This window comes from Carcharodon carcharias, chromosome 19 (assembly GCF_017639515.1).
Source record: "Carcharodon carcharias isolate sCarCar2 chromosome 19, sCarCar2.pri, whole genome shotgun sequence".
Classification (NCBI taxonomy): domain Eukaryota; kingdom Metazoa; phylum Chordata; class Chondrichthyes; order Lamniformes; family Lamnidae; genus Carcharodon; species Carcharodon carcharias.
In genome coordinates, this window is record NC_054485.1 from 99,586,362 (window position 1) to 99,608,686 (window position 22,325).

The 22,325-nt window shown below is 47.1% G+C and overlaps 1 protein-coding gene across 4 annotated transcripts in view; it reads left to right on the forward strand.

Annotated features, from left to right (window-relative positions):
- The window catches only part of LOC121291651 (ras/Rap GTPase-activating protein SynGAP-like), a 718,122-nt gene that overhangs the window by 157,358 nt on the left and 538,439 nt on the right, over positions 1-22,325 (forward strand). For all 4 annotated transcript variants that reach the window (XM_041213126.1, XM_041213127.1, XM_041213129.1 and 1 more), the window contains one exon: positions 11,901-11,995. In XM_041213126.1, coding sequence (XP_041069060.1) covers positions 11,901-11,995 — 95 coding nt within the window. The remainder of the gene's footprint in view (positions 1-11,900; positions 11,996-22,325) is intronic.

The following is a 22,325-nucleotide window of genomic DNA, read 5'->3' on the forward strand; positions in this document are numbered from 1 at the left end:
TCCTCCTCCTCCTCCTCCTCCTCCTTCTGCTCTCAGACAACATTGCACCTTTAAATTGAATCACGCAAATCCGAATTACTTCTTCCCAAGAACAGCCAGTAATGAATATTTAACATGTCCCAACATGCATTCTCTTGTCAGTCACATCTGCTTACTTTGATAACTATTTCAAAGAACATTGATCACAAACTCACTCTATATACTTCCCTCTCTTTTTCTCTCAATTTGCCTAACCCTTTCATTCTCTCCATTTCCTTTTCTATCTTCCTCGATCTTTTTTTCCCTCCATCGCCATGTCCCTTTCTAGCTCTGTCACTTCCTCTCTCTTGCTCTCTCACTCTCTCTCTCTTGCTCCATCTCTTTCTCTCTTTCTCTCTCTCCACCTCTCTCCACCTCTTTCCCCCTAACTCCCCCACACTCTCTATAAATAGCAGGCTGGTTCGTTCACATACAGCTGAAACTTTAAAAGAACATCTCAGCTCTTCACTATTTGTCATATTCCTTTGTTCAGATTGTCGATGAGAATCTGCTGAGACTTCAGAAGTGAATCCTTTCTTACTGTATTTCTTTCTCAAAAATGGTAATTTTAATGGATTTTGCCTTTGCAACGCCTATCAGTGTTGCATGATGGAGCATATCACCCTCTACACTGCCCTATCAAACACTCCGAGGACAGGTACAACATGGGTTAGATACAGAGTAAATCTCCCTCTACACTGTCCTATCAAACACTCCCAGGACAGGTACAACACGGGTTAGATACAGAGTAAAGTTCCTCTATGCTGTCCCCATCAAACACTCCCAGGGCAGGTACAGCATGGGTTAAATACACAGCAAAGCTCCCTCTACGCTGTCCCATCAAACACTCCCAGGACAGGTATAGCACAGGTTAGATAAAGAGTAAAGCTCCCTCTACACTGTCCCATCAAACACTCCCAGGACAGGTACAGCACAGGTTAGATAAAGAGTAAAACTCCCTCTATACTGTCACATCAAACACTCCCAGGGCAGGTACAGCACAGGGTTAGATACAGAGTAAATCTCCCTCTACACTGTCACCATCAAACACTCCCAGGACAGGTACAGCACAGGGTTAGATACAGAGTGAAGCTCCCTCTACACTGTCCCCATCAAACACTCCCAGGACAGGTACAGCATGGGTTAGATACAGAGTAAAGCTCCCTCTACACTGTCCCCATCAAACACTCCCAGGACAGGTACAGCATGGGGTTAGATACAGAGTAAAGCTCCCTCTACACTGTCCCATCAAACACTCCCAGGGCAGTTACAGCACGGGGTTAGATACAGAGTAAAGCTCCCCCTACACTGTCCCATCAAATACTCCCAGGACAGGTACAGCACGGGGTTAGATACAGAGTAAAGCTCCCTCTACACTGTCCCATCAAATACTCCCAGGACAGGTACAGCATGGGTTAGATAAAGAGTAAAGCTCCCTCTACTGTATCTGCAGTCAATCTTGAGAGTCCCGAAGGGTGTGTTGCCTCCTGATGTCAAAGTAAGGCATATCTAGAATTAACTAGAAAAATAGAGTGGTAATCTGAGGATTATTACCCAATACGTGTGCTAATTGGCGCAGGGATAAACAGAGTAGCCAGATAAATGTGAGGCTGAAAGACTGGTCTGGGAAGAGGATTAGGAGACACTGCCATCACTACTGGGACCTGAAAAGGTATATCACTGGTGTGAGCTCCACTGAACCGAGCCAGAACCAGCATCCTAGCTGAACAGATGAATGGGGCTGTAGAAAGTACCTGAGACCAATCATGTTAAAACTTTGCCAACTTATAGATAAGAAAGCTCAGAGTGCAAAAAGAGGCATAAACAACCAGCTTCAGATCAGAGTCAAAGGATTCGTAATATACCAAATACAAATAAAACAGGAATGTTGATAACGTGTGATAAGTTAGGAACTGTGAGAAAAACACCATCTGTACTTCATGGGCAGGGGCCTGTTAACCAAGTCAGGTTTCGCTGCACAATGCAGGTCGTAGAAAGGAGCTAACTGCACATATTCAGTTCGAAGGATACAGTACAGTGGCCATATTAGGAATGGCTACAAGCCAGGCTTGAATGGGTGCTGAACATTCCAGGCGGTATGGCCTCTAGAAAGGCAGGGAAAGGAGGAGGAGCAGCAATATTGCGAAAGGACAGTTTTACTGCTGTTGAAAGATAGGGTTTTATCAGTGAGGACACGGAGGAGTCAAGGAGTCCACCCACGCAGAAGTGAAATACTGTGGAGGCTGGAATTGGAAGTCGGAGAAAGAAACAAGAGATGCCAAAAATACTCAGCAGGCGTGGCCGCTTCGTGTGGAAGGAGAAACAGAGTTAAGATATCAGGTTCCTCAGAGATTTACCTGGACTTCTTTTAGTTTGGTACATGGTATTCACTATGTGGTCTCCTCTACAATTTTGTTCTTAATTTTTTTCATGGAGATGATGGCATCTCTGGCAAGGCCAACATTTCTTGCCCATCCCTGATTGCCCTGCTCGGCCATTTCAGGGGGCAGTTAAGACTCTTCCACATTGCTATTGGTCTGGAGTCACATGTGGGCCAGGCCAGGTGAGAGTCCTGAAAAGTGTGCTGCCTACCTGGTGACAGGGTAAGCAAGGCATGTTGACAGTTAGCTGGTATTATGGGTTTTTCACTAATAGTTGTCATGGTCACCATGATTAGCTTAACATCCCACCAGCTGCCATAGTGGGATTTGAACCGGTGTCCCTGGAGCATTCTGGGTTACTAGTCCAGTGGAATTACCACTGCACCTCAGTGTTTGCTTTGCTGGACCCCTCCAAACAGTCCACAAGTGTGACCGTGAGCTTCCAGTCACCAAACAATTTAATTCTCCGCCCATCCTGCACTCTGACCTTCCTGTCCTCGACCTGCTGCTGTGTCCCAATGAAGCTCAACACAAGCTCCAAGAACAGCACCTCATCTTTCGATTAGACACTTTACAGCCTTCCATACTCAACATTGAGTTCAACAATTTCAGATCATAACCATTTGACCCTTTATTTCACTTCTAATTAAAATTTTAATATTAGCAGCTGTTGGTTATTATTCTGCTATTCAGATTTATACTTTCTCTCAACCCACCTTTTATTTCTTTACTTGTCCTTATTTGTTTTTATTCTTTTATGGGATGTGGGCATTGCTGGCTAGGTTAAAATTTGTTGCCAACCTCTAATTGCCCTTGAGAAGTCCAGAGAAGGTTCACAAGGTTGATCCTGGGTATGGAGGGATTTTCTTATGAGGAGAGGTTGCTGAGTATCTTGGGCCTGTACTCATTGGAGTTTAGAAGAATGAGAGGCGACCTTATTGAAACATATAAGATTCTTAGGGGACTTGACAGGGTAGATGCTGAGAGGTTGTTTCCCCTTGTCGGAGAGTCTAGAACCAGAGAGCATGATCTCAGAGTAAGGGGTCACCCATTTAAAACAGAGATGATGAGGAATTTCTTCTCTCAGAGGGTAGTCAGTCTGAGGAATTATTTACCGCAGAGGCCTGTAGAGGTTGGGTCGTTTAGTATAATCAAGGCTGAGAGAGACATTTTTAATGAGATAGACATTCTTAATCAGTAAGGGAATCAAGGGTTATGGGGAAAAGACAGGAAAGTGGATTTGAGGATTATTAGATTAGCCATGATTTTATTAAATAGCAGAGCAGACTTGATGAGCCAAATGGCCAATTCTGCTCCTAGGGTTATGGTATTATAGTCTTATGTTGGTGATCTGCCTTCTGGAACTATGTGGTGTAGGGACGCCCACAATGCTGTTAGGGAAGGAGTTCCAGGATTTTGACCCAGCGATAGTGGAGGATCGACAATATATTTCCAAGTCAGGATGGTGAGTGACTTGGAGGGGAATTTGCAGTTTCTGGTGTTCCCATCTATCTGCTGCCCTTGTCCTTCTAGGTGGTGGAGGTCATGGGTTTGGAAGGTGCTGTCGAAGGTGGGTTGCTGCATGCAACTTGTAGATGGTACACACTGCTGCTACTGTGCATCAGTGGTGGAGGGAGTGAATGTTTGTGGATGGGATGCCAGTCACATGGGCTGCTTTGTCCTGGATGGTGTCAAGCTTCTTGCGTGTTGTCAGAGCTGCACAAAATTCAGGCAAGTAGAAAGGATCCTATCACACTCCTGACTTGTATCTGGTAGACTTGTGTGCTGGACAGGCTTTGGGGAGCCAGGAGATGAGTTACTCTCTGAAGAACTCCCAACCTCTGTCCTGCTCTTGCAGCCACAGTATTTATGCGGCTAGTCCAGTTCAGTTTCTGGTCAATGGTAACCCCCAGGATGTTGATAGAAGGTGATTCAGTGATGGTAATGCCTTTGAATCTAAAGGGTGATGGTTAGATTCTCTCTTGTTGGATATGGTCACTGCCGGACACTTGTGTGGTGCAAATGTTATTTCCACTTCTCAGCCCAAGGCTGGATGTTGTCCAGGTCTTGTTGCATATGGACACGGACTGGCTTATCACCCGCTTTGGCCTTGCACCATCATCCTATTTGTCATATCACCCTTACCACAGATCTTCCCTTTAATCCTCCTCACCACCTCCCTCTGCCTCAACTCCTGCTTAAAACATGTTACGTCTCTAACGTTCTCCAGTTCTATCCAGAGGTCATCGACTTAAAGTGTTAACTCTGCTTTTCACTCCACGGATGCTGCCTGACCTGCTGAGCATTTCCAGCAGTTTCTTTTTTTAATCATATGGAGCATGGGTTCAATTTAAAGGCAGCAAAGGAAGCAAGACTGTGATCGGAGCTGTCTGCTGACCTCCTGGCAGTAGCAATGGAGTAGCAAGGTGCTGACATATGGAGCAGCATGTCTCAGTTACAATGGGAGATTTTAATTTATACGTAGGCTTTTAGTTAACCCGCTGAGTAGAGGAATTTCTCCTCATCTCAATTGTAAATGGCTGACCCTTTAATTTGAGACAGTGAGCCCGTGCTCGAAATTCCCAAACCAGGGAAACATCCTCCATCCTCCCCCAAGTTTCTAGCCCGTCCAGCTCATTAAGAAGTTTATATGTTCCAATGGGATCACCTAGCCTATCTACTCAATCTTTCCTCATTGCACAATAACCTCATTCTTGAATCAGTCTAGTGAACCTTGGCTGCACTCACTCTAAGACTAATATATTATTTGTTTAATAAGTAGACAGAAATTGTACACATGTGGTCTCCCCAAGGTACTATATAACTGAAGCCTTTTAACCCAATCCCTTTGTAATAAAGGCAAGCAGGATGTTTGCTTTATTGCTTGTTATACCTGCCTGTTGACTCTCTATAATTCAAGGACAGTTCTTGAATACCAACATTTCCTGGTCTCGCATCTTTTAAAGATATTCTGCTTTTCTATTTTTCCTAACACTTTGCCTTTTCTGCACAATGTATTATAACCGCCATGTTCTTACACACTCAGCCAACTTGTCTAGATCCCTCTTCAGCCTCTTTGTGCCCTCCTCACAACTTACCCCCACCGAGCCTGATATCATCAGCGAGTTTGGCTCTGTTACACTCAGTGCCCTCGTCTAAATCACTGTTGTAGATTGTAAATAGTTGAGGCCCTAGCACTGATGAAGCGATGGACAGAATTCTTCTGGCCCCCAGGTGGTGGGCTGAGCTGGGCTGTGTCCGTTAGAATAACAGGGAGCCACTGAAGAATGACTCCCCAATGCTGCGCTGCTGTCCTTAAAGGGCATTTTATGTTTCATTTGTTCATGGGATGTGGGTGCATTCATTGACCCATCTGGAATTGCCCTTACTTAGGGTGCATTTAAGAGTCAGCCACATCACTGTGAGTCTGGGGAGTCAAATGTAGGCCAGACCAGGTAAGGACAACAGATTTCCTTCTTTAAAGGGCATTAGTGAACCAGGTGGGTTTTTATGCCAATCGACAATGGTTTCATGGTCATTATCAGACTTTTAATTTCAGATTTTTTTTTATTGAATTCAAATTCCACTATCTGTCACGGCAGGATTCGAACCCAGGTCCCCAAAGCATTACCCTGAATTGCTAGTTTAGCGACAATACCACTATGCCATCGCCAACATCAGGGTGACACCACCAGCTTTAGAGAGGTGGCTTTCCTGTGGCAACCTGGGTGATGGTGGGGGTCAGGGATGGTGGGGGGCATTGGGGCAGAAGACACAGTGTCCCAAAGGGAGGGAGGGGGGGGGGTGGTGGAAACGCAGCCCCCAACCCCAGGTTCCAAAGGGGGTTTTCCCCTCTGACTCTTGATGCCCTGAATTTTTCATTTTTCTTTAACTTAGCTGTTGAAGGCCTGAGGCTTCCTGCCTGTCTCGGAGGCACTCACCTCTCCTGTCAGTGCTGCCAAAGCTTCCGACAGGCCCTCTGATTGGGCTGGCAGCATCAGGAGTCCACCTGCCATCCTTAACTGGGCAGTACGCCTTGCAGATGGACAACGTGGTACCTCCCCCGCCCACCCCGTGGTAAAATTGCTGAGCTGATCCTGCTGTCGGAAGTCAGGGTTCAAAGGCCGTCAGTAAAATTCAGGCCAATGCTCGCATAATTTGCCTATGTAAGCGTTGGTACTTTTGGCACTATTGGTGCCAGTTTGGTAGAAAAGCTGGGAGGTCCGTGCTGCGTCTGCCCATTCCCGCCGCAGCTCATGCTGAATGCCACATTGGCGAGGGCTAGGTGTGTGAAGCGGTAATGTGTGCGGGCCAGAACTGTGCAGAGTAAGCAGATTGTGATATCTAACTGCCCCAGACCTTCCCTTTTGGAGTTCACCGCTTGAGTTAATGCCCTCTCTTAAAAACGCACAACTGAACATGCGTTCAGCAGCATGAAGACCTCCCCCCACAACACACACACACACACACACACACACACACACACAAACAGCCACCAGTGCTGTTTAAAAAGACCATCGTCAACTTGGAGGTAAGTTGCTACTCCGTTGTAGTGGCTCTGTTTGAGTTTGTCAAAGGGCTGAGCATTGGGACCAGTTGATATTAGTCGCTGAAGCCTGCAGGGAGTGGTGTTGCAGGTGTGGAAGCATCGTTTGCGGTCACAATGTCTTGAGCTACCAGTTGTGGGAGGACCAGGTCACCCTTGGGCTGCAGTAAGACGGAGCAGAGGGAAGAGGGAAGGCAGGCTGCTTGCAGAGAAAGAAGGATGAGGAGGAGGGGGAGAAGGGCTCTCAGCAGGCGGCCATACCCACCTCGGGTTCTCTCATCTCCACCTAAACCAGCAGCAAAATGTTTGCGTCTGCGTTTCACCAAGGGTGTGCTCACAAAGCTCCGTCACCTCTTGAAACCAGACCTGCAGTCTCAGCGCTGGGAAGTGAAGGTGTCTGTGAGCCTCATTTGGTAGTGTGCGGCTTCCAGGAGTGTTGACTGTGCGGGGGTGAGGCGAGGCTATGAATGTGAGCTTTGAGTCATGGTTGGCATTGACTGTTGGGAGGCACATATGGAGCAGTGTATCAGGCTACAGCCAGTAGGACTGTTTTTAATCCTTCATGGGATGTGGGTGTCACTGGCTGGTCTAGCATTTATTGCCCATCCCTAAATGCCCTTGAGAAGGTGGTGGTGAGCTGCCTTCTTGAACCGCTGCAGTCCATGTGGTGTAAGTACACCCACAGTATTGTTAGGGAGGGAGTTCCAGAGTTTAGACTCAGTGACAAGTGAAGGAATGGTGATATATTTCCAAATCAAGATGATGAGTGTCTCAGAGGGGAACTTCCAGGTGGTAGTGTGCCCCTGTGTCTGCTGCCCTTGTCCTTCTAATAGGCAGAGGCCACAGGTTTGGAAATCGCTGGTCTGAGGAGCCTCGGTGAGTTACAACAGTGAATCTTATAGGTGGTATAGACTGCTGTCAACGGTGGAGGGAGTGAATGTTTATGGATGGGGCACAAATTAAGTGGGCTGCTTTGTCCTGGATGGTGTCGAGCTTCTTGAGAGTTATTGGTGCTGTACTCATCCTGGCAAGTGGGGAGTATTCCATCACACTCCTGACTTGAGCCTTGTAGATGCTAGACAGGCTTTGGGGTGTCAGGGGGGTGAGTTACTCACCACAGGATTCCTAGCTTCTGACCTGCTCTTGTAGCCACAGTGTTTGTATGGCTGGTCCAGCTCAGTTTCTGAATATGGCATTTGAAGACGCATTCACTGACCTTGACCACTCTTTGAACTTCTTTTGCCACTGCATCCAGGCCCTCGGGGCTCAGCTGTTGGCATTGACTGCCACGATTGTCTGCTCCGACTGCCATCTCAGCGTATGTCTGGAGAGCTTTCAAGGCTCCCTGAGGGAAGAGGAGCTCGGCCCTCTTGTCCACCTCCTGCATCATGAAGGCCTCCATCAAGGTCTCCGACAATCTTGGGGCTGTCTGGCCTGTTGCACCATTTTTGTAACTTCTTCCTGATCCTCTCTTTTAACTTCGGTTCTTTTAACTAGGTTCAGCCCCTGCTGCAGCCGGAATGCACCTCATTGTCTTTCAGTCGTGCAGACTGGCTACACGTGATACTATAGCCTCACATGAGCCTGGGCCCTTCTATGTACAGCCACTCAGCAGTGTGTTCGGCCTTGGTCGTATGCCATTGTCATATGATCAGCAGCCCCAGTACAAGGCCCAGTGAAGCTCAGCACAAACTGGAGGAACAACACCTCATTTTCCGACTAGGCACTTTACAGCCTTCCGGACTGAATATTGAGTTCAATAATTTTAGATCATGAACTCTCTCATCCATCCCCACCCCCTTTCCGATCCCTCTTTTTCCAATAATTTATCATTTTTTTACAACTATGTTTTTCTATTCCCACCTATTTTTAAATTTATTTCGATCTATTGTTTCATCTCCACCTTTTAGCCCATTTCGATCCCTTCCCCCCACCCCACCCCCCACCAGGGCCATCTGCCACTAGCTTGTCCTGCTTGCTACCCTTAATGTCCCCATTAGCACATCCTTTAGCTAATATCACCACCGTCAACACTCCTTTGTCCTTTTGTCTATGACATCTTTGGCAATCCTTTTTGGCTTCCACCTATCACTGGCCCCCTATCGAGCGCTACCTGTCCCTCTCACCCACCTCTTTGCCTGCTCCCTGATTACTTTGAACAGACATCGGGTAACGGCGCATGACACTTTCCTTGCCCAATTGCAGTGGCTTGCTGCACCCACTTCAGATAAAGGTGCCCTGAATGGTGGGTTGTTCATTCCAGGGGGAAGGTGTGGAATCAGGCGCACCGACAAGTCCCGCCACCCTCCCCGCCCCCATTCCTATACATGCCAGCTTAAGCCAACCTATGCTCCCATCCACTCCTATGGTCCCTTATAGTCCCTATGCCAACTTAGTGCCTAGTCATGCCAACTTATGAACCTCCACCCACCCCCAATGCCCCTAATAGCTGCAATGCCAACGTAGTGCTCCAAACACCAATCTATGCATAACCATCCACCATTTGCCCTTACACCTTCCATGCTAACTCAACCCATATCCACATGGGCAACCCTCAGAAGCCATGTTGAGATGGTATCAAATGAAGCTCTAAATATCTATTACAGATTTCACTGTATTTAAAAAAAACTCTCATTCATGAAAGCCCATTCAATACATTTAAATCTCCTCAAGTACTCAATCCCTTATAAAAGCAGACATTTGTATTCATAACCCCACATCAAAGACAGCAAGTTCTGGACAGCTCCAAGAGATTACTAATCCAACTGTGAATTTACAGCCCCCTGCTGTGATAACGATAGGTGTGGAAGCAGTCAAACAATAGTATGCTGTAATGATAGCACTTAGGGTTATGTCAGCAAACACTATTGGTTCTGCAAGCATAGATTTTTTCATAGATTGTTTGAAATTTTAAAGGACAGGGGATTGCAGTAATTTGACAGTTGACAGTTCCACAGCCCTTATCCATAGTTTACAAGTGTTTACATTTCGTCAAAAAAAAATTTAAGTCACACCCTGCAGGATACGGCCCACGCTCCAGTAAAAATGGGATCTGTTTGAACTCAGCACTGAGTTCAAATGGCCCTGCTGAGTTCAGGTTTCCCCCATTTGCAAGTCACATCCTGTCCCTGTTCCCCTACGGGGTAAAAAATGATCTGTCCGAAATCGGGGCAATTCTTCTGGATCCGGATTCCCAGCACCATTTCGGATAAACCACAGTGTCTCCATGACTACGTGAAACTCCAAGCCTAAATTTGAGAAGGAGAAAGCTTTCACGCGCAAACCAAGGCTTTAACTTTAAGTTAGGCCGGCTTTGAAAGGAATGAGCCATAAGCTGGACAACATGTTAAACTGGGCTGAGCTGTCAACAAGTGAAACTATTGAAAAACAGTGGGTGCGACCAAAGGAGTATTTGGTATAAAACAAGACGTTACATAACCTTACAGAGAGCAAAAGTTTGACTTGTCTCACACAGATACCAAGTGCTAATCCAATGGACTGGGAGAAATATTAATCCAAAAGGATCTAAAGCTGTGAGAAAAAGTATTATGAAATGAACGTTGCCACTAATATTAAAGTTAATAGTAAATGGTTTTATAAATATATTAGGAGTGGCCAAGGGAGATGCAGGTCTGTTAAAAAAAGACACAGGCAATTATCATAATACACAGCAAAGTAATGGCAGATTTATTAAATGAGCACTTTGTTTCTATTTTCTCTGTAGAAGAAGAGGATAAAATACAAGTAACAGAAGGGAAACTAAAAATGCATCAAGGGGAGGAACTTGTAGGATACAATATATGGGACTTGAATATGATTCAAAATGATAATGGAGAAAATAATGGGACTTAAAACAGTTGAGTCGGATTGACACTGTGGGATATTAAAAGAAGCAGGTGAGAAAACTGCAGAAGCAGTGGTCTGAATCTTTCAAAGGTCTCTAGATTTATGAATTTGAAATTAGAATGGAAAATTTTGTTAAAGTTGCTACATTAGTTAAGAAGTATGGGAGAGAGTAACCTGGGTAATTACAGACCTGTCAATTTAACCTCAGATGTGGGGGGGTCCTCCTGGAATTTGGCACTCGAGATAGAATGACAGAGCAATTGAGCAAATATGGAGCAAACAAAGACAGCCAGAAAGGATTTGCTAGGGGAATATGATTTATTAATCAAGTTTGAGAAGGCTTTCACAAGGTGGATAAGGGAATGCCTATGAATGTTATCTGCATGGACTTTCAGAAAGCATTCAATAGGGTTCCTCAAAAAAAAATGCAGGTAAAAATGAGAGGGCACTTAATTGGACCTCCTCCACCTCCTTCAGGTACTATGCCCTAGGAGGGCATTGGTGACCAGGGACTTCTAGTGGATGAGCCTATGATTACATTTGGCAAAGTACTGCTGCGATTTACTGTTGCTTCCTGTTCTTACTGCCTGCCATCGAGCCTAGTGGAAGGATTTAAGATTGATAATCAACCTGTTTGGCCACGTTATGAATGCACCTTCCATGGCCCCCAAGGGGGGCTTGAATCTGGAACTTCTAGCCCAGGAGTAGGGAGGCTACCATTGAGCTACAAGACCTCAAATTGGAGGTGGCCTTTTGGATTGGGTTGGGTCCAATTAGACACTCAGCTGACAATCTTATCATCTGAAACTTATGTAGGAAAGAAGCTACTGCAGTGCAGGTTTTGGGTTGGCCAGTTTGTGCACAGCAAGCTCCCACAAACAGCGGTAAGCCAGATTATCTGTTTTTTGGTGATGTTGGCTGAGGGACACATAGTGGTCAGTACTTCGTTGAAATAGTGCCACGGGGCCTTCCAACTGAGAGGGCAGATGGAAAGACAAACGCAGACAAAGATACTTCTGAATATGTGCTCGAACCCCTGGAGTGGGGCTTGACCCCACGACCTGCCCTGCACAAACATTGAAGCCTTCTTTCCGCCTTGTGTCTTTCAGAGTATCACCCCGGTCGGCCTTCACGCAGGAAGAGCATACCCGGAGGGAAGCAGCTGAGCATGGACGCTGTGACGTCTGCACCCTTCCGGCCTACAGTAAGTACAACTGACTCTGAACGGAGGCTGAGTTTACGTGGTAAACGGCGAGCTGCTTGTGTCGGGCAGCGGTGGTTCCACCCACCACCCCCCCCCACCACTGCAGCATCCGAGCTCAGGTGAAGCCCGCCTATGCGGTTGGGGTGGAGGGGTTCCTCACGATGAGTGAAGGCCGGGACTGATCTTCACTTATAGGTTGATGAAAGGCGCTGGAAATTTGTTGTCTATGATTATGTCGGCTTATATTGAAGGTACTGCACAGGAACAGACCATTTGGCCCAAAAGGTTATGTTTACGCTCCACACAAGCCCCCTCCCACCCCTCCTTCATCTCCACCTGTCAGTGTAACCTGCTGTGCCTTTTCCCTAAGTCCATCGAGCTTCCCCCGAAATGCATCAAAAAAGAACTTCCATAAGTTGCCCTGGTAACAACGGTGAAGTGTTCAATTGTCACCAACGTCACAGTGTGTGTGCGCGCGTATATATAATTATTTATATCATGGAAATATGTTTTCGTGACTCACGTAATCTTTATTCGGCTCAGCTCAGGAAATCCGAGGACAGTGTTTTAAAAATGAGATGACCAAATGACCTTTGACCCCCCCCGGCCAAGAGCAGGCCGTGCCATTTTAAATCAGCAGCTTACTTCTATCAGTTTCAGTTTATTTGGTTCTTTTCAATCCGTTTATTCCAATCAAACGACGGTAGTGCTGAATTCTGTTGTTGCGGAGCAGAGGCGAGCACTGCTTAAAGCCTTCTATTCAAACCACAGCTGTGTGGCCTGCTTCTTGTCACTGAGACTCAGAGAGAGAGAGAGAGAGAGAGAGAGACAGTGAGAGTGAGAAGGGCCTGGATTCAGCCACAAGGCTGATTCCTAATGTCAAGCAGACTCCATCACATGGAGAAGCATGCACAGTTTGCAGAGTTTCCCAGGATGCATCAATAGGAGATGAAGGACAGAAGGGCATTCCCCTTCAGCTGCTGAAGATTTGGGAATATCTTTCACTCTTCCTAAGCCGCTCCAAAAGATTTAGTTCCCTCCAGCTTTGTTTCAGGTAACGGATCAATTTATATCAATCAGTAACTTGAGATTGCAACTTTTTTCTTATGGAGTTCCTCGCAATAAATGTTGAGCCATCATGTGGGAATAGTGATACCTGTTGTTGCGCGAGCTTCCTTGACCCTGTCAGATCTCCCACAGCCCAAGGGGCATGTCCAGTATGGTGACAGCTACAGAGTAAATCTCCCTCTACACTGTCCCCATCAAACTCTTCCAGGACAGGTACAGCACAGGTTAGATACAGAGTAAAGCTCCCTCTACACTGTCCCATCAAACACTCCCAGGACAGGTACAGCACGGGGTTAGATACAGAATAAAGCTCCCCCTACACTGTCCCGTCAAACATTCCCAGGACAGGTACAGCACGGGGTTAGATACAGAGTAAAGCTCCCTCTACACTGTCCCATCAAACATTCCCAGGACAGGTCCAGCACAGGGTTAGATACAGAGTAAAGCTCCCTCTACATTGTCCCATCAAACACTCCCAGGACAGGTACAGCACGGGGTTAGATACAGAGTAAAGCTCCCTCTACACTGTCCCCATCAAACACTCCCAGGACAGGTACAGCACGGGGTTAGATACAGAGTAAAGCTTCCTCTGTATTGTCCCATCAAACACTCCCAGGACAGGTACAGCACGGGGTTAGATACAGAGTAAAGCTCCCTCTACACTGTCCCAATCAAACACTCCCAGGACAGGTACAGCACGGGGTTAGATACAGAGTAAAGCTCCCTCTACACTGTCCCCATCAAACACTCCCAGGACAGGTACAGCACGGGGTTAGATACCGAGTAAAGCTCCCTCTACAGTGTCCCCATCAAACACTCCCAGGGCAGGTACAGCACGGGGTTAGACAAGAGTAAAGCTCCGTGTACACTATCCCATCAAACACTCCCAGGACAGGTACAGCATGGGATCAGGTACAGAGTAAAGCTCCCTCTACACTGTCCCCATCAAACACTCCCAGGATAGCTACAGCATGGGATTAGGTACAGAGTAAATCTCCCTCTACACTGTCCCATCAAACACTCCCAGGACAGGTACAGCACGGGGTTAGATACAGAGTAAAGCTCACTGTACAACTTCCCCATCAAACACTCCCAGGACAGGTACAGCACGAGTTAGATACAGAGTAAAGCTCCATGTGCACTGTCCCATCAAACACTCACAGGACAGATACGGCACGGGGTTAGATAGATAGTAAAGCTCCCTCCACACTGTTCCATTAAACTCTCCTAGGCCAAGTACAGCATGGATTAGATACAGAGTAAATCTCCCTCTACACTGTCCCATCAAACACTCCCAGGACAGGTACAGCACAGGGTTAGATACAGAGTAAAGCTCTGTGTACACTGTCCCCATCAAACACTCCCAGGGCAGGTACAGCACAGGGTTAGATACAGAGTAATGCTCCCTCTACACTGTCCCCATCAAACACTCCCAGGACAGGTACATCACGGGGTTAGATACAGAGTAAAGCTCCCTCTACACTGTCCCCATCAAACACTCCCAGGACAGGTACAGCACGGGGTTAGATACAGAGTAAAGCTCCTTCTACACTGTCCCATCAAACACTCCCAGGGCAGGTACAGCACGGGGTTAGATACCAAGTAAAGTTCCCTCTATACCGTCCCATCAAATACTCCCAGGACAAGTACAACACGGGGTTAGATACCAAGTAAAGTTCCCTCTATACTGTCCCATCAAACACTCCCAGGACAGGTACAGCACGGGGTTAGATACAGGGTAAAACTCCCTCTACACTCTTCTTGGCTTTTGGGGGCCATGTCATCACCAGAGCAGTCCTGAGCTGCAAGCATTGGGAAGTGTGTACGCGGCTACAGTTTAAATGTGGCGCCCTGGGTGGGGAAGCAGCGAGGTAATAGCACGACGGGTAAACCAGAGTCTGCCTGGCAGCGAGGCGGTGTGTTTCCTGTGGCGGTATAAGTAATGTGGTGGGACTGGGATGATGTGGTGTGAAAACCCGCCATTGCGGCTCAAACATCTGTCTTTGCTCTCCTCACTACCACTCTTAGTGCAAATCTGGAGCGATTCCACCCAGAGTAAAACTCCCTCCATACTGCCCTACACCCTGACATAACTATAGCACATTTTAGGTGCAGGTTTGGCAGAATATTGAGATGACCAAGGTTCCATATGGGTTCCTGCTAGTATGAGTTAAATCAGACAGACGAGGCATAGTGCATTCATGTCACTCGCAGATGCATCTCGATACTGCGTCTTGTTTTCATCAATGCTGTCAATTATTTCACCCCCTCCTCTCATCAACAGAGAACTGAGACCAGCGAGTACTTTTGCATGATTACATGAGGCTCTGGCACAGAGTATTTACTGAGCGGGGTTATTTACATAGTGATGAGATGTGCCTGTTACACGCCTCTCCGTGCTCTCCCATTGTCTGCAGGTCATCCTGCATTTCCAGAAACAATGTTCTGCCCATCTGCTCACAATTTGAATCGTGGTTCTGTTCTCTACAACAGGTCACAGCAAGAGCACCAGTAAACAGCACCAATTTACCCTCTCATCTATCCTCTTTCTCCATCTCTTCTTACCAATTTTTTAGCTTTTCTATCCCTCTCACTTTCCATCTCCCTCTCCCTCTCGTTCTCACTCCGCTCCCCCTCTCCCCCACTTCCTCTCCCTCTTCCTCCCCGCTCTATCTCCATCTTGTGCTCAGTTTCCTCTCCCTATCTCTCTTTCCATCTCCCTCTCCCCCTTTATCCCTGTCTCCCTCTTTTTCTCTCTCCCCTTTCTGTCTCTGCCCACTTCTTTCCATCTCTGTCCCCCCACCACCTCCCTCTGTCCCTACTCCCCTCTCTTTCCTTCTCTCCCCCTGCCTCCTTATCTCTCCTTCCCCCTCCTTTTTCTTCTCCTGCTCTCTCCTATCTTCTCTACTCTACCTTCTTACTTCCCCTCTGCTGTCTGTCTCTCCCTTACGCCCGTCTCTCTCTCTCACTCTCTTTTCTGACTCTCACTTTCTCTTAAGTCTGTCTCTGCTTTATGTTCTCTCTCATTTCTCTCTCCTCCTTCCCTGTCCCTTTTGTTAACCCGTCCCTTTCCCTCTCTCCGCCCCATCGTTCTCTGACTAGCTCAGCAGTGAAGCTTTACCATCATGTTTTCTGGGACTTGGGGGTCTGTTTTCAAGCTCTGGAATAGTTCTATTGCCACAGCCTCTTCGTTTTATCCCTCAGGTCCAAAATGTGCCATTATCTGAAAGATTTGTAGATTATACATTCCGTGCGATATCTTTGGGGCTGAGGTGAGATCAAGGGCCTCTTGCTGCACTCACACAGTGAACTGCACAATAAGTGCAGAGGGCACCTGTCATAAAAAGCTGGAACTGCAAAACAATCCACTTTATGCACATTAGAAAAGCAGAGATGTTAGGACATGGGAGTAGTGGTTCACTTACCCTTAAAGGGACCTTATTTTTTTTAAATTCATTTTTCCAGTTTGAATTGATGGCCAGGGGAAAAACGAGCTGGTCAGGCAAGACTACCCCACAGCTACTTTTTTTTTGGAAAAATATACCTTATTCATAAAATATCTGGAAGAACGTAGCAAACCGTTTCAAAATCACCATCACAAGGGTACAATCAGGTTCAAATTTTACATGTATCAGTGGTGCATCAATACAATAAATGAACACCCTGACTGAACACTTCCCACCACAACAACTGATGGTACGTTCCAGAAACTCCACACAGACTGTGGCAATCTCCTTAAAGGGACTGTGCCTTCTGCAGCAATTCCCTTAACGGGGGTGGTGTGTGCCAATGTACCCAAGGTCTCCGAGGCTGCTATCCTCCTTAGCCATTCAGCTGTCTAAGCAGCGACCTCAGGGACCAGGTGCAAGATCTGGATCGGTACTCCCGCAAATTTGCATGCCTCTCCACCTGAAAATAGAAACAGATCCCAGCCTTTCGATTGAGGAGTTACAGGCAGTCAAATTAGTCTGCACGAGCACCACAAAATGGGCGGTCACTAATGGCAACTACGTCAAACACACCCCACCACCCCCATACCCAGCTAGTCGGCAACCACATCTTCCCCTCACCTCAGACACACAGGCACACACAGTCACACACACACTCACCCACACAGGCACACACTGACCCACAGGCACACACACTCACCCACATACACTGACCCCACACACATACTCACCCACATAGGCACACACTGACCCACAGACACATACTCACCCACACAGGCACACACTGACCCCACACACATACTCACCTACACAGGCACACACTGACCCACAGACACATACTCACCCACACAGGCACACACTGACCCACAGACACATACTCACCCACACAGGCACACACTGACCCACAGACACATACTCACCCACACAGGCGCACACTGACCCACAGACACAAAGTCACCCACACAGGCACACACTGACCCACAGACACATACTCACCCACACAGGCCACACTGACCCACAGACACACTCACCCACACAGGCACACACTGACCCACAGACACAAAGTCACCCACACAGGCCACACTGACCCCACACACACACTCACCCACACAGGCACACACTGACCCACAGACACAAAGTCACCCACACAGGCCACACTGACCCCACATACACATTCACCCACACAGGCACACACTGACCCACAGACACGTACTCACCCACACAGGCACACACTGACCCACAGACACGTACTCACCCACACAGGCACACACTGACCCCACATACACACTCACCCACACAGGCACACACTGACCCACAGACACGTACTCACCCACACAGGCACACACTGACCCCACATACATGCTCACCCACACAGGCACACACTGACCCACATACACACTCACCCACACAGGCACACACTGACCCACAGACACATACTCACCACACAGGCCACACTGACCCCACATACACACTCACCCACACAGTCACACACTGACCCAGACACATACTCACCCACACAGGCACACACTGACCCACAGACACATACTCACCCACACAGGCACACACTGACCCCACACACATACTCACCCACACAGGCACACACTGACCCACAGACACATACTCACCCACACAGGCACACACTGACCCACAGACACATACTCACCCACACAGGCACACACTGACCCACAGACACAAAGTCACCCACACAGGCACACACTGACCCACAGACACATACTCACCCACACATGCACACACTGACCCCACAGACACACTCACCCACACAGGCACACACTGACCCACAGACACAAAGTCACCCACACAGGCCACACTGACCCCACATACACATTCACCCACACAGGCACACACTGACCCACAGACACATACTCACCCACACAGGCACACACTGACCCAACACACACACTCACCCACACAGGCCACACTGACCCCACATACACACTCACCCACACAGGCACACACTGACCCAGACACATACTCACCCACACAGGCACACACTGACCTACAGACACATACTCACCCACACAGGCACACACTGACCCACAGACACATACTCACCCACACAGGCACACACTGACCCACAGACACATACTCACCCACACAGGCACACACTGACCCACAGACACAAAGTCACCCACACAGGCACACACTGACCCACAGACACATACTCACCCACACAGGCACACACTGACCCACATACATAGTCACCCACACAGGCACACACTCACCCACATACACTGACCCCACACACATACTCACCCACACAGGCACACACTGACCCCACACACACACACTCACCCACACAGGCACACACTGACCCCACACACATACTCACACACACACTGACACACACAGGCACATTCACCCACACAACCCAGCACACGCACTCATGGTCACTCGCACACACTGACCCACACATACTTGCCCGCACGGGCACACGCTCAGCCGCGCACACACATGACCATACAAATTAGGAGCAGGAGTCGGCCACTCAGCCCTTCAAGCCTCATGGCTGATCTGACTGGAACCTCAACCCCACATTCCTGCTTCCCCCAGTAACTTTTTACCCCCATGTCAATCAAGAATCTACCCAGCTCAGCCCTAAAAATATTTAAAGACCCTCCTTCCACCGCCTTTTGTGGATGAGAGTTCCAAAGACACTCAACCTTCCGAGCGAAAACATTTCTCCTCACCTCTGTCTTAAATGGCTGACCTGATATTTTTAAACAGTGACCCCCTAGTTCTAGATTCTCCCACAAGAGGAAAAATCCTGTTCACATCCACCCTGTCAAGTCCCCTCAGAATCTTAAAGGTTTTGATGAAGAAACCTCTTACTCTTCTAAACTCCAGTGGATACAAGCCTAACCTGCCCAACCTTTCCTCATAAGACAACCCATGCATTCCTGGCATTAGTCTAGTAAACCTTCTCTGAACTACTTCTAACCCATTTGTATCTTTCCTTAAATAAGGAGACTAATACTGTACACAGTACTCTGGATGTGGCCTCACCAAAGACCTGTACAACTCAAGCATAATCCCCTGCTTCTATATTCAATTCCCCTCGCAATAAACGATAACATTCTACTAGCTTTCCTAATTACAGGAATTCACCAAGGCTCCTTCGACAGCACCTTCCAAACTCATGACCAGTACCACCTAGAAGGACAAGGGCAGCAGATAGATGGGAACACCACCACCTGAAAGTTCCCCTCCGAGTCACTCACTGTGCTGATTTGGAAATATATCGCCGTTCCTTTGCTGGGTCAAGATCCTGGAACTCCCTCCCTAACAGCGCTGTGGGTGTACCTACACCACAGGAACTGCAGCAGCTCAAGAAGGCAGCTCACCACCACCACCTCAAGGGCAACTAGGGATGGGCAATAAATGCTGGCCCAGCCAGCGAAGCCCACATCTCGTGAATGATTTTTTAAAAAAAACTGGCTGTACCTGCATACTAGCCTTTAGTGATTCATGCACTAGGACCCCCCAGACCCCTCTGCATCTCAGAGCTCTGCAATCTCTCACCATTTAGATAATAAGCTTCCTTTTCATTCTTCCTGCAAAAATGGAGAATTTCATATTTGCCCACACTATACCCCATTTATCAGATCTTTGCCCGCTCACTTAAACTATCCGGGCCACTTTGTAGCCTCCTTATGTCCTCTTCAAAACTTACTTCCCTACCTATCCTTGTACTATCGGCAAATTTAGCAACTGTATCATCTCTACCTTCATCCAAGTCATTTATATAAATTGTGAAAAGTTGAGCTTCCAGCACTGATCCCTGTGGCACACCTCTCGTCACATCCTGCCAACCAGAAAAAGACCCATTTATGCCTACTGTCTGCTTCCTGTTAGCTAGCCAATCTTCTATCCATGCCAATATCCCCCTACACCATGAGCTTTTATTTTCTGCAATAACCTTTGATGTGGCGCTTTACGAAATGCCTTCTGGAAACCAAAGTACAGTATCTCCACCATCGATGGCACATGTGACTCCTTCAAAGAACATTCCATAAATTGGTTAAACATGATTTTTTTTTCACAAAACCATATTGATTCTGCCTGATTACCTTAAACATTTCTAAGTGCCCTGCTATAACATCTTTAATAGCTTCTAACATATCCCTATGACAGATGTTAGGCTAACTGGCCTGTAGTATTCTGCTTTCTGTCTCCCTCCCTTTTTTGAATAAAGGAGTTACATTTGCTATTTTCCAGTCTAATGAAACCTTCTCTGAATCTAGAGAATTTTGGAAAATTAAAACCAACACATGATCAACCATTTCACTAGCCAATTCTTTCAAGACCCTAGGATGACATCTATCAGGACCTGGGGATTTGACAGTCCACAACTCCAACAATTGGCTCAGTATCACTGCCCTGTGATTGTAATTTTCCTGAGTTCCTCCCTGCCATTTCCGGATTTACAGCAATTTCGTGGATGTTACTTGTACCCTATGTAGTGAAGACTGATGCAAAATACCTGTTCGATTCATCTGCCATCTCCTTATTTTCCATTATTGCTTCCCCAGGTTCACTTTCTATAGGACCAACGCTCACTTTGTTAACCCTTTTCTTATTTACCTATCTATAGAAACTCTTACTATCCATCTTTATATTTCCAGCTAGCTTTCTTTCATACTCTAATTTTTCCCTCCTTATTAATCTTTTTGTTATTCGCTGTTGTTCTTTATATTCTGTCCAATCTTCTGACCTGCCACCCGTCTTTGTACAATTATGTGCTTTTTCTTGAAGCTTGAAACTGTCTTTAACTTTTTTAGTTAACCACAGATGGTGGGTCCTCCCCTTGGAATTTTCTTTCTCATTGAAATAGATCCATTCTGTGTATTCTGAAATGTCCCTTTAAAAGTTTTCCATTGTACCTCTATGGACCTATCCCATAATCTCATTTGCCAGTTCGCCTTAGCTAGCTTTGCTTTCATTGCCCTCATAATTGCCCTGACTTAAGTTTAAAATACACTTAGACGCATCCCTTTTCCCCTCAAACTGAATGTAAAATTCAATCATACGATGACCCTGCTACCTAGGAGTGCCTTCACAAGAGATTATCAATCCGATCTTGTTACGCAATACCAGGTCTAGTTTCAACTGCTCTCTGGTTGGTTCCTGAAAGTGATTTTCCAAGAAACTAGCCCAAAGACATTCTATCAATTCCTCATCTAGATTACCTTTGCCTATCTGAATTTTCCAGTCCATATATAGCTTAAAATTCCCCATGATTATCGCCAAGCTCCCATTATCACTTACATTATACTCTGTTCTACCGCTTACTTACAGTTAGGGGGCCTATACCCTACTCCCACATCTGAATAGTTTCTCCTTAAACACGTCTCATTTCCTCCCAATAAAAGGTGTGGCTATGGGTACCTGCATGGGCCCCAGCTATGCCTGTCTCTTTATGGGGTATGTGGAACATTCCTTGTTCCAGTCCTACTCCGGCCCCCTTCTACAGCTCTTTCTCCGGTACATCGATGATTACTTCGGTGCTGCTTCATGCTCTCGTCGGGACTTGGAAAAATTTATTAATTTTGCTTCCAATTTCCACCCCTCCATCATTTTCACATGGTCCATCACTGACACTTCCCTTCCCTTCCTTGACCTCTCTGTCTCAATGTCTGGTGATAGACTGTCCACCAATATCCATTACAAGCCTACTGACTCCCACAGCTACTTTGACTACAGCTCCTCACACCCCACTTCCTGTAAGGACTCCATCCCATTCTCTCAGTTCCTTCACCTCCGTCGTATCTGTTCTGATGATGCCACTTTCAAAA